The sequence below is a fragment of the Oratosquilla oratoria genome, chromosome 20, assembly GCF_046742065.1.
Source record: "Oratosquilla oratoria isolate Oo_2021 chromosome 20, ASM4674206v1, whole genome shotgun sequence".
Taxonomy (NCBI): domain Eukaryota; kingdom Metazoa; phylum Arthropoda; class Malacostraca; order Stomatopoda; family Squillidae; genus Oratosquilla; species Oratosquilla oratoria.
In genome coordinates this window covers 30,004,504-30,017,003 of record NC_134796.1, presented here as the reverse complement: position 1 = coordinate 30,017,003, position 12,500 = coordinate 30,004,504, and the positions used below count along the sequence as shown (strand labels likewise).

The 12,500-nt window shown below is 38.2% G+C and overlaps 2 protein-coding genes across 7 annotated transcripts in view; one reads left to right on the top strand and one right to left on the bottom strand.

Annotated features, from left to right (window-relative positions):
* The window catches only part of LOC143036439 (myotubularin-related protein 9-like), a 15,823-nt gene extending 5,389 nt beyond the window's left edge, over window positions 1-10,434 (bottom strand). The window contains exons 1-3 of one of the 2 annotated variants that reach the window (XM_076203796.1): window positions 10,362-10,434; window positions 2,049-2,200; window positions 10-172 (exon numbers count right to left, since the gene is read on the bottom strand). In XM_076203796.1, coding sequence (XP_076059911.1) covers window positions 10-172; window positions 2,049-2,200; window positions 10,362-10,404 — 358 coding nt within the window. In that variant the 5' untranslated portion in view covers window positions 10,405-10,434. Of the gene's footprint in view, window positions 1-9; window positions 173-2,048; window positions 2,201-10,151; window positions 10,305-10,361 lie in introns of those variants that run through there. The other variant, XM_076203797.1, reaches the window with a different exon arrangement.
* LOC143036438 (tumor protein D52-like) overlaps window positions 10,335-12,500 on the top strand; it is a 126,909-nt gene continuing 124,743 nt past the window's right edge. For 3 of the 5 annotated variants that reach the window (XM_076203795.1, XM_076203794.1, XM_076203791.1), the window contains exon 1: window positions 10,608-10,712. In XM_076203795.1, the coding sequence (XP_076059910.1) occupies window positions 10,697-10,712 (16 nt within the window). In that variant the 5' untranslated portion in view covers window positions 10,608-10,696. Of the gene's footprint in view, window positions 10,354-10,591; window positions 10,713-12,500 lie in introns of those variants that run through there. The other 2 variants (XM_076203792.1, XM_076203790.1) reach the window with 2 other exon arrangements.

Genomic DNA, 12,500 nt, shown 5'->3' with positions numbered 1-12,500 from the left:
ATGTCTTACCAACTCTAGTGAGGTCCTCTAGTGTGTCAGACACCTTGGCAAACTGATCTGCTCCAATAATGTCTAACTGAAGAATTCGAAGGTCCTTACATTTAAGCCATAGTGTGCCTCCAGTCATTCCCTGTTGTCTGCGTTCAACAGTGTCTATGTTGCTATGTAGGAGCTGAATGAAGAAAATTCCTAAATCAAAAACCACTGGAAAACATACTGTAGAGTAATAATCATTGAATTCAATGGTGACCCACAAAACTGATTCCAAATATAAAAAGATAAATCATACGAAAATTGACTAAAACATATGAATCTGTTTTCCCTAAAAAAGTGTAGACTCAGAGGTCACTTGATACAGGTCTTTACGATTCTAAAAGGAATCGACAACATCATAAGTGACAAAATTTTCACATTGAATGAGAATCCAACAAGAAATAATGATCTCAAACTGTCAGGAAATAGATTTAATTTGGAAGTGGGTAGAAACAAATTCACCAACCATGTAGTTAATGAATGGAATAAACTTCCTATAAAGGCAGTGCATTGTAGTTCAGTTCAAAGCTTTAAGATTCGTTTAGATAAACACCTCAGCAAGATGCTGTAATGCCTGCCATTTATTCTATATTATTTGTGTTATTATTTGCTTGATTTTCATTTATTACTGCTTATCTGTTCAATTTATTATTTACTGTTTATCTGTTTATTATTTAACTATACTTATGCATTTATTATTTATTTTATTTATTATTATTCATATTATATTTTCTATTTATTTATTTATCATTATTATAATTTTTTCATATCCAACCTAGTTATGGACCAAAAGGTCTCCTGTCAGCATGCTCCTCCTTTGTAATATACAACCAATACAGGTGACTGGTAATAGCCACTGGGCTGGTCCATAAGTCAAAAAAAGAAGAAATATTGTGTTGTTGTCTGGGTATAGCTAGGGTAGGGCAGTGCAAGATGAAGTGTTCAGCATCCTTTATGTGGTTGCACCTGGAATAATTTGTTTCTGTAGCCAGGCCTATTCTTAGTAATGGATAGTGACCTGAACACAAGCATGCTGGTGTAGTTCTTACTTCTTTTGTGAAGGATTTTTATGTGGTGCTGATGTCTAGGGTAGTTTGATGGAGTAGGCTGTTTGGTGGTTTATTCTGAAGAGACTGTTTTGTAATTTGAGCATGAATGTGTTTTTATGTGGATGTAATGTGTAGCATAGGTGGTAGGTTATTGTAGACTAAATGTTTAAGGTGTCATATAATCAATACTTCCCATGTAGTCCTATATAGTGCTTCCTTAATTCTTGATAACCTGTTGTAAGTATTTGGAAAGACTGATCCAGGTTTTGCAATTTTGATTCATTAAAATAAGTACAAATTTCCTGAATGCAGGAATCAAGTTTTGGGAGGAAGTATCTTTGCATTTAAGATCCCTAAAGATGAGAGCTCACAAGTCCTCTAGGGTACTGATGTCAGGAGAGTTCTCAGGCCAATCTTCAATGAAATCCTCAAAATAATCTTTTACCTGTTCTTTAAATTTTAAGCAGCAATAAAAAAAATTCCCATGCTGAAAGCTTTGGATTTTTATCAGCTTAATTCTTGATAAATTTTTTAAGTCTTGGATGGAGTTTTATGTGGTCTACCATAACAAGGTTTGGAAATGGGTTTCCAAGCCTTTCTATTGTCATATCTTTTATTGTTTTACCTGCTGTGTAGAGAGACACAAATCCTACAATATCATCAAGATAAAATTGAGTTCCTCCCCCCCCCAAAAAAAAAAAGCCAATTAGGAAAGGAAACTGTACCAGATCTGAGAGTAGTTTCAACAGAATTGTTTACTAACACTCCAGTGGTAACTGACCAGCATGTGTTGGGGCATCAAAAATATGAGGATTTGTGGCACAAATGTGAACCTTTGTAAACAAGTCTATGCTTTTACAACAAAAAATTTGTTGTATGGTTATATTTGCAACAAATAATTATGCACATAATATATGTTCAAAAAATTAAACTATGGCCAACAACATTACACTCACATCAACTTACCCATAATTCTTGTGGTTCTTCATCTCTGGATGACACAATCAGATGGTGACCAGTTATACAAAGTGTGCCATCCAACACAGCTTTGTGAGGCTGATGAAGCATCACCCGGTCACAACGAGATATACGAATTAATTCAGCAAACTCCATATTGGCTGTAAGAGAGAAAGGAAGTAAAAGACATTACAATTTAAAATGGGTATGGGTTCGTCTAATTGATGATAAAAACTTGTATGGGCATCTCTCTAAGCACAAAGGACAGATCAAAGGCCAAGCTCTTAATTAAGCAATCATCCACATAATGTGCTTGTACATTGTAACTATGAAACATTCAAAGTTTTAAGCGCATTATGACCTGGTCAAACAGCAAATTTTCTTGTGTGCATCACTCAACCACATCACTATGTGCAATAATACTCTCAGACACATCAAACTATCCACCACCTGACAATAATTTTGGATAAAAAATAAATAACAAAATGGAAACCTGTAACTAATGCAACAAGTCTTGAACCCGATTCTCTTGCAAGTCTCACGGTGCCACCTATTACTTCAGACATTCTCCAGTATTGTACTGAAATAAACATTCAACACTCTTTAAATGATGACATTCTTATTGACCAGTTATTGAATTCCAAGGCATGCACCCACCCCTACCTATCCTACACCCACCTGTCAATCATTACCCTTTTATCTTACCTTCCTGTGGATGAAGGGTCATCCCTGTCCCCACCAACTGCCTGAGTCAGAACCAATGCAGTAAGACACAGCACATTCATAGCAGGGCCAGCCACTTTACTTGTATTTACACATAAACACTCCTTCATCCCCTTTTGTGAAAACAGAGGAGACAAAGAGGGAGAATTCCTGTTTAAATAAAATGGCTGGCACTACTGTAGATGTGCTGTGTCTTGTTGCATTACTTATGACCCAGGCCATGGGCAGGGACAGTGATGAATCTTCATCCACAAGGAGCCAAGATACTAAAAACCCTTAATTTCTTTACCTGAACTTCCCAAAAACATACAGTATGGAATTTAAATTTCAAAATAAGACTGAAGGTGATCCCTAAAAACAATGTAAACTTTTAGTTTTTCAAAATTTATAAACCTGTGCAAGTGAGAAAAAGAAAAACACAACAACTTTTAATCCTATGTACATATTTGAGGTTTGCACAAAATTTTAATCCTCTGAATGTAGAAGGGGTTCTCCTTGGCTAAATAAAGATGGGGTAGTGCAAGAGGTAAATGCAAGGGCAGTGGGTCAGGGATTGGAGATGGTTAAAGAAAATGGAGAAAAGTGGGAGGTGAGCCAGCTGTTGTTTGCAGACGACACTGCGCTTGTGGCAGGATCGGAGGAGGGATTGAGGAAGTTGGTGACAGAGTTTGGGAGAGTGTGTGATAGAAGAAAGCTGAAGATAAATGTGGGTAAAAGTAAGGTGATGAGATGTACAAGGGGTGAAAGTGGCAGTAGTCTGGAAGTGAGCATTAAGGGAGAGCGACTGGAGGAAGTGGATAGTTTTAGATACTTGGGTGCAAATGTGGCAGGAAAAGGTGGAGTGTAGATTGAGAGAAGCGAGTAAATGCCTTGGTGGATTAAAAAGTGTAATGAGGAATAGACATTTGGGAATGGATGCTAAGAGGAGACTATATGAAGGAGTGATTGTGCCAACAGCACTATATGGGGCAGAAACATGAACATAAGAGAGGAAGAGAGAAGGAGTTTGAATGTGTTTGAGATGAGGTGTCTGAGAAGTATGATGGGGGTTACTAGGCTGGATAGAGTGAGGAATGAGGAGGTGAGGAGGAGAACAGGGGTGGAAAGGGAGTTGGGAGATAGGGTTGATGAAAGAGTATTAGGATGGTTTGGACACTTGGAGAGAATGAGTGAAGACTAGTAAAAGGGGTATGGAAGGCAGATGTGGAGGGAGTGAACATGAAGAGACGTCCTAGGATGAGGTGGATGGATGGGGTGAAGGGGGCTTTGGGAAAGAGGGGAATGTCTGTTGAGGAAGGATGGGAGAGGACAGAAGACAGGGGTGAATGGAGAATGGTTCTATATGGATGATGTTGTGATGCATGAGGTGGAATGGGTGGGGGGGGATGGGGGGGTGAGGTAGTATGTGTGAGCAAATTTTGACGCAGCCCGAAGGGATTTCTCCCTGTCTTCCTCCTTTTATGCATGGGGGGGACGGAGAGGGGGGGGTCACCGATTTAATGAAGTAGCCTTGCTGTGGATGTGCTGTGTCTTGCGACACTGCTTCTGACCCAGGGCAGTGGACAAGGTGCAGGGATGACCTGTCATCCAGGAGGTGCTAAAATGAGAAGGAGGGTGGAGGGGAGTGGAGTGTATTCAGGGATGGAATGGGTGGGAATGATTTTATGCCTTTTCCTTTTTGGCTACCTCCCTTGTATGGGGGAAAAAGCCTTGGTATATGTATGTTATTGTTGGCTAACTCTCAGTGTCAGTGGGTTATGGAGGAAAATGACTGCCCTCTCAGGTTCCTGTCCAAAGGTATTCATCTCAGTTCAGCTATGGTTATGTCTGTTTTCTACCAGTGTTGGGCACTGTACATATGCATTTCTCCAATTGTAATGTATAGGAAGTGCTATACTCATGGGATCCTGTCTTTACATCTCCACTGGTCAAACTTGCCTATATATTCTTTTATTTTATTGAACTATTTCCTCACCTAAGCTATTCCACAAATCAATGCACCTGTAAAGAAAACTATATTTCTTTATATTCTTCCAGCTCTAGCCTTTTTTTTTCAAAACTTCTTGCTGTTCTTCTGTGCCAAACCAAATTATTTGTCAATTCTGTCCACTTCTTTCACAGATCTGCACATAAGAATAACATCATCCCTCTCAGCTTTCTTCTAATGAGGGTGGGTAAAATTTGTCTAATCTTCGCTGTGGTCCATCTGCTAAGTTGAGGATCATTCTGTCTTTCTTGATATCCTTCAAGTAAATTGGTCTTTTTAATTTACATTACTTTTTGTTGCTCTTCTTTCCCAAACAAAGAGATCTTTGTAAATTCTGACATTCCTTTCACAGATCTGAACACAGCAAGCATGTTACATTTTTTCTCTTAAGAACAGTTTCAGTTTCATACTCTTTCCTTACCAAATCTCTTTGCTAGGCTGGGCACCATTTTGGTTGCTGTTTTGTTGCGTTCTCTGGATCCTTTTCACATCTTTATTTTTGTGTGGAGACAACACCATTGCTGCATGCTCTAATCTGAGGCAGGTTAAATTTTCTATGAGCTTTTTCATAGTCCCTCTGGCTAAGTAGTGAAATGTCACTCTTATGTTTGTCAACAAGTTATGCCTATAAGTGATGGTCCTGCCTAACAGGCATTAGAGAGGATCATCTCCCTGCTGCCCATCTTCAAAACACACAAATGCCATCAATTCCACCTAAAGATGCAGTCCTTGGTGTGATATGCAGTTGTCTGACCAGATCCAAGATATCTATTAACTTTGACTGTATTTCCTCCACCTTTTCACATAAGCTTAAAGTGATGACAAGTGGTATCTGCTCCCCTCTGTCTATCATCATAAGTCAGTGACAGAAACATTCCCACACTAATACAGCACAGACACCAGCCCAGTGTTCCTTTTCAAAGAAATTTATGAGAGGTCTCAAGGACCACTGCCTGTTGCTGCACAGCTGCTGGTTTCCAATTATTGAAACTCAAGGCATCAATTACCATTATTACATATCTCTGCCAGTTGTTTGGCCCTACTGTACAGGTGCTGTGTCTTACAGCACTGCCTCTGACCCAAGTAGTGGGTGGAGAGACAGGGATGACCCTTCATCAATAAATAACTTTTTGGGTGGGTGTGGGATGGATGAAAGGTGGTGGATATATGCTTTGAATTGGCCATTCACCTTATATGGAAGAAAGGGCCTTTTTGTTATATATATATATATATATATATATATATATATATATATATATATATATATATATATATATATATATAATATATATATATATATATATATATATATATATATGTAAATTTTGGGACCAATGATGAATACCTGCTTGTGGTGATCCTGCAAAATGGGCATCAGAGAGAATCATCTCCCTGCCACCCATCTTCAAAACTTGTGCAGTCAGTATCCTATACAGGACATTTTGGGAGGGGAGGGGTACTTTTTATGTGGGTGGATGGTTGGTACTTTGTAAGGTATAATACTTTCTATTAATTATTGCACTGCATCATTTGGGAAGCTGGTTCTCTTCTTTGGATGACAAGGAGAGGATTTTGAATAGTGGGTCAAGTGAAGGGGGATGGGTCCATGGTGGGTGGATATAGTGGACTAGTGTAAGCTGTGCAGTGGAGTGAGGGGGACTGGCAGAAGTGGGTCCTTACATTGCATTTATGGTCTTGATTAGTGGAGTTGCAAGCAAAAAAATGCCAAGAGTTTGGGGTGGGGCAGAACCATGGTGGCAGCTTGCAGAGCTTCTGCATAGGTGATTTCAGTTTCAGATATAGATCTCACTTGGATTCTAGTCTCTTATGAGCTGATACATTCTGAATCTCAAAGGCAGAGGATTTTGCAATCAAAATTGCATTGTGCAAAATGAAAAGGATACATAAGAAGCATTGTGATAATTGGAGAATAAGAAAGAATCCCATAAGCTTAGCTCCTTTCCTGTACACAATTAGATAAATAAATATGCTTTCTTGATGTACCCAAAGTGTGGGTAATTGAAACAGTAGTGTTGGTGTGATTAGTATTTTTTTTAAGTTGCATATCAGTACCCTACAGAAAAGTGGGATGAATACTGGATTATGGTGAAAAATTATATCAGTGTGGAGGATGAGATCTTTACACTGTTTATTTATATATTCATTCATTTTTGTATAGAAGACTTGGATTACTCCTTGCTCCCGTACTTCATCTCAGAGTTTTGAATCTGAGAGTATTCCTGTAGTCATGGTATGATAAGATAATGACTATTCCCATTGTTGATAAATGTTTCATGTACTTCGTTTTGGATTAGGGCACTAGCAAAGATTGAGAGGGTATGAAGTGTTCATGTTGGGTTCCAAATTCAGGCTCCACTATCAGGGATCTATTTGACTAGGGCCACATTTGGTCCTATTTACTTTGAAAGGACACTTTAGCCAAACACAGTTCACTTGTAGTGTCTAACACCAAAACTTTTAGGTAGTCTATATTAGGGTTCACTTCATCTATGTATGAGTATACATGAGAGTTAGAAGTGTGGGGCAATTTTGAGAATGCAATACTGCTTAACAGTACTGGAGGATCAACTAATGGCAGTGACTCAATTTCTATTCTGCTGCAACAGTTATTTCCTAGGATGGGGTGGGGAGGAGTAAATACTGCTCAGTCATTGGGTCAAATTGGTTCTGGGGGAAGAGGGTTCATCCTTGATGGGGAGGTAACAGTGAGTGGTACAGTAGGGGGTTTGGTCAAGTCTAAGGAGTGCTGCTCTTTCCTTGCTTCTACTCTTTGAATTGTGTTATGACTATGTCTACAGATTAGGTGGCCTTACTATAGATGGCTCCCCAGCCATGTGAGGGTAGGGCAGGCTATGTTTGGGGCATCTTTTCTAGTCCCTTCCCATGTGGAGTGTGTAGAGTGAATTCTGAACAGGGTTGCTCATACATGCAGGTGGTTGCCAAGCCCTATTGCTGCTCTGGTCCCCGTAATGGGGTGACCATTGGCCCCTGTACTGCCAACCATATGGATTATAACTACAAGCTTTCAGAGATTACCATCTGCAGTTGCTACCTTCTTATCAGTGACTTCCCTCGTGGTCGTCAATCCCAAAGGACACCATGAGGTGGTGGTAAGACAGCAATTAGCTCAAAGGAGAATTTTCCCCCAAAAAAAGAAGAGAAGGGTGGCATAATAACTGTGCTCAGGTTAGTGAAACAAGTGAGTATAATTGGCATAAACCTCAAAATCTTGGACAAGAGTAACACAAGTTCAGTGAATGAAACTGAGCAAGACAAAGTGCATGAAGGATATAAATCTTCTGTGTGGGTGAATGAAATTTGATTAGTGGAATAACCTAAAGAAAAAATATATATGCAATAGAATATGAACAAATCCATATATTCAAAGCCAATTTTGGGTGCTTAACCCCTTCCATACGGTGCCGCCGCACACGTAGGCGTCATGAGGGAGCAAGTGGATTCGCGACGCTGCCATTTCGTCGTCTTGATTATATTTATTGTAGTCGCTCCTGTGTTTTTACATTCTCACAAATGCGCCATTTATCCCTTTCTCTGTGGTTTTCAAAATTCGCGGGTGTGAAAGAGAGAACGATCGATATAAGCGGCGACTATATTTTATGATGCGAATATTATTTCGTTATGTCGTACGGCTGGCATTGGCTGCTGCCCGCGAGATTTAAGTCCCGTATTGAAGTGGTTAAATTTTAATGCATAGCCATAGACAATAGTCAATATTGAATATCTTATAAGTGTTTCTCTTTCCCTGCACATTGCAATTTGGTAAAGACAATAATTTACCAAAGTCTTGAAAGTCTATGACATTATTTTGTTAAAAGTAACCAGGGCTTCTATAGTAACATAGTTGTATACAATATAGGTACGCCCGAATCCACGCGCGGAGCCACTGTCGACCATGTACTGTGTACATTGCCATTTGTTGCGGCCCACTAGCTTTTGTTTAGTTTAATTTGAATGCTTCCCATGTTCAGCGCATGCGCAAGATATTCAAATTACCTTGTTGTTTAGCAAGTGTATGCCCAATTCTTGAAATAGAAACAATTTTTCAGCGATTTAAACGGAAATTTGGTTATCAAACTCAGCAACATAGTTTACCGAGTAAAAATATTAAGGTAAGGCATCACTAAACATAATTTTAAGTTACATAAATAAGTTTTATAAACCTATTTTCTCCCGGAAATGAGAAGCTTAAGATCGTTGATCACTTGATGTTTGAGCTTAGCAGCATTATATGTAGGCATATCACCCATGAATCTGATGCATCCAGTTCGTGTTTGATTTTGTTTACATGGAAACATGATAGGTGTTAGTAAAAACGGTCTAAGAGGAAGGTCCTGCAGTGTTATTGATATGCTCAGGTAATTTGTTGACCCATAAAACCTTCACATGCCCAGTTGCAAGTCAATTGGGCCAGCGGTTTGTAAAATCTTGATTACTTCTAAATTGGCAACAGTTGCCATGGCAACGTGATAGGTGTTAGTAAAAACGGTCTAAGAGGAAGGTCCTGCAGTGTTATTGATATGCTCAGGTAATTTGTTGACCCATAAAACCTTCACATGCCAAGTTGCATGTCAATTGGGCCAGCGATTTGGATTTTATTGACGATAATCTGAAAATTGACAGCTTCATGGTTGCCATGAAAAGGCAAATATGGTATGATGGAGATGTCTCACATTGTGATTGTTTTTGACAGGGTCATGTGATTTGTTGATCCATAAAACCCAAGTATTCCGAATTTTAATAAAATTGGACCAGTGGTTTAGAGTTAATGTGTATTTCTTTACCGAAATCTTTACAAATTACCACCTTTAATTGTAACACTTTGTTATGGTAAAGTCTAGCCAAAAATGCGGGCTAAAAAATAATTCAAAAAATCGTATCTCCCTTACTTTTCAAGCTATTTAAAAAATCTAAAAAGCATTTTGTTTCTAATAAAGTTGTCTTTCATATGCAACAATAATTCGTGGTTTTTTTGTGGGCGTACCTACACAATAACCATACTGAAGAGATAGAGTCAGACTCAGAGGCAGTAATAGGGAGATTGAAGGGTAGCCGAAGAGTGAGGCACGAGTTAAAAGTGATCACCTTTTTTTAGTGGAGATTAGTATTAAGTTATAAAAGTATGCTGCGTGACTTTGGTCCATAGGAATGTCACTAAAGCCCCTGAAATATTGACCCATAAAACTTGCAGTCAACACCCATACGGGGAGGTTATGACTTGTTATTACGTCCCGTATCGTACCACGAAGAAAGCTCATCATAATTCAAATCCGTACCATTACATAGTTCATAGTTACACTAATCATAAAAGTTGTTTCAGGTTTCGAAACAACTATGGAACACAGCAACGTTCATTCACTTACATGCAGTATTCTCAACACTTGGCAGACGTCAATCCTCCCTCTACAGTACCACCCGACCCGCAATTGACAGTTCCAATATTAACACATTCTATATAAAGGCATATACTTTGATATTTGTAATAATTAAGGGAACATGTTCGTGCTGTTACAAATCTTAATATAATTCAGTGTCCACAACATGCTTATAGAAAACTGAAACTATGTAAGTACCCTTTATAAGACTCAATTTTACTATTGGGAGAATGTTGTCCATGTAAACAATAACATGTTTTACTTATGATATGTACAAAGTGTTAATTTCATTAATGACACATCATGAATTTTAACTATAACCTTTAACTTTTATTAGTTAACCTAGTAATTAATGTTTGGGAAATAAGTTATTTATAACAATATTTATATGTTGTCCAGAAATTAAAAACGTCATTAAACTCGCTCAGGTCTCTGTTCCAACAGTTGTGACTTGCCAGCGAGCCGGTGGTTAACACGTCAACTGAGGTTTCTGAAACTTTTTCGAGAAGTTGCTTGACTGACATTTTTACAACATGAGTACTACACCAGGTAACTAATGAACGCTTACTTTCGCATAATTGCATGCAGTATGAAGTCAAGGTCCTTTTGTGGCATGTCACTGATATCTTTGAAAATATGTATTCCAGATTGAAGTTTTCGTGACAACTTGGGAAATAGTCATCGGGAACTAGTTGGGGCGCCTAACTTTTAAGTTATCTGAAAGAAACCATGAACAGTGATTAAATTATATTGTGACAAGTAATTGGAAAGTAAGATTTGTATTTTGAGATGGGAATACAAATAATTAGCATAAGAGTAGTCGGATATTGCAAAATCAAAGAACTTGACTGAAGTTTGAGAACTTTTAGTCCATTACTTGCAGATTTGATTTATTGATACAAAATTGTATTAGATTTATAATGAAAGTTGGGTGACTTGAACCAACTTTATTGATTGTAGATAAGTGAAGCAAGCTTTATGCATGCTAAGAAGGGAAAGAGAATGCAATCAGTGGCTTGAATAAGATTTGGGTGGTTAGTCATTTTCACTTTATTTTTCTTATGTGCTTTGAGATAAGTTTTCTAAAGGGAATTATCAAGTTAAAAAAAATGTCAAAATTTTCTGACTTTCAGTGGCTTTAAGTAGAAATATCCGTAGAAAGTCGTGTAATTAGTACATTAATATTTCATTGACAATAACCAGAAATTCTGTCCTTAGCCTAGGAACAGTATTAGGTATTTATTGAAATGATCACAGGAATCCCTGGCTGTCTTGTTCTCAAATATAGTGTTGTCTCTCATTGATCAGGTGCTAAACAAGCAAACTAATACATTTTGTGTCGAAACTGTGAGAGCATTATTAGACTTCTTAGACTTGTTAGCTGTACAAAATAACACTGCTCACCTGCTCACCATCTGTGTCATTAGGATTTTTGTCCTGTCGACACCAAGTAACACTATTAACTGATAGCTTAGGCTTACAGCAGACTGAAACCAGAACATATAAACTTTATGGTAGAAAATAAGGCCTTACTCAGGAATGAATGAATGTATCTCAAAGTAAATGAATGACTCATGCATTGCTTAATGACTCATAAGATGGCTACCCAATTGGTTTAATTACATAACCAAAACATATTGCATATGATTACAACCAGGTTTGGTGAATGTTTGGTCAGTGCAAGTTACCTGTGTGATAGAATTGGGTAAATGTATAGATATACACAAATGCTCTGCCCTTACTTATAAATGGGGGTGGCTAAATTAAAACATGCCTACACCTACAGACCCACTCACCCAGCAGCTGTCCCTCTAAGCATGTTGGGAGGAACAAAGAGTTGATTTTCACCTCATAATATTACTTAGGTCAAACACAGCACAGCATGTTGTAGCTTTTCTGCAGGAGGGTCGATCAGTCAAAGCTGGGTTACCCCCACCACTTCACCATATGGCAACCACCTCTTCTTGTCCATTCATCTATGGAGTAGATATGGGGAGCATCTCATTGGCCTGGATTCATTCAGAATCTACAGATTCCAATTTTTAGCACTTTCTTACCCTGTTGCGTAGGTATACCACTTGCATCCAAAGCTGTTTTCATTTAATCCATTTTGTTCATGGTTTTCCTCTCAGGCTCACTCCATTTCTACTTATCACATTCACTTTGTCAATCATTAATTTTTTTTTTTTCCACACTCTGGTCTACCATATTATATAGCTTTTTCTAACGTATGATCTGTGCCTTACTTAAATATTTCTCATGGAGTCTTGAAACACCCATCATACTTATACTTACAATCATATCTCAAAAATGGTACTTCTTTCAGCCTCATACATT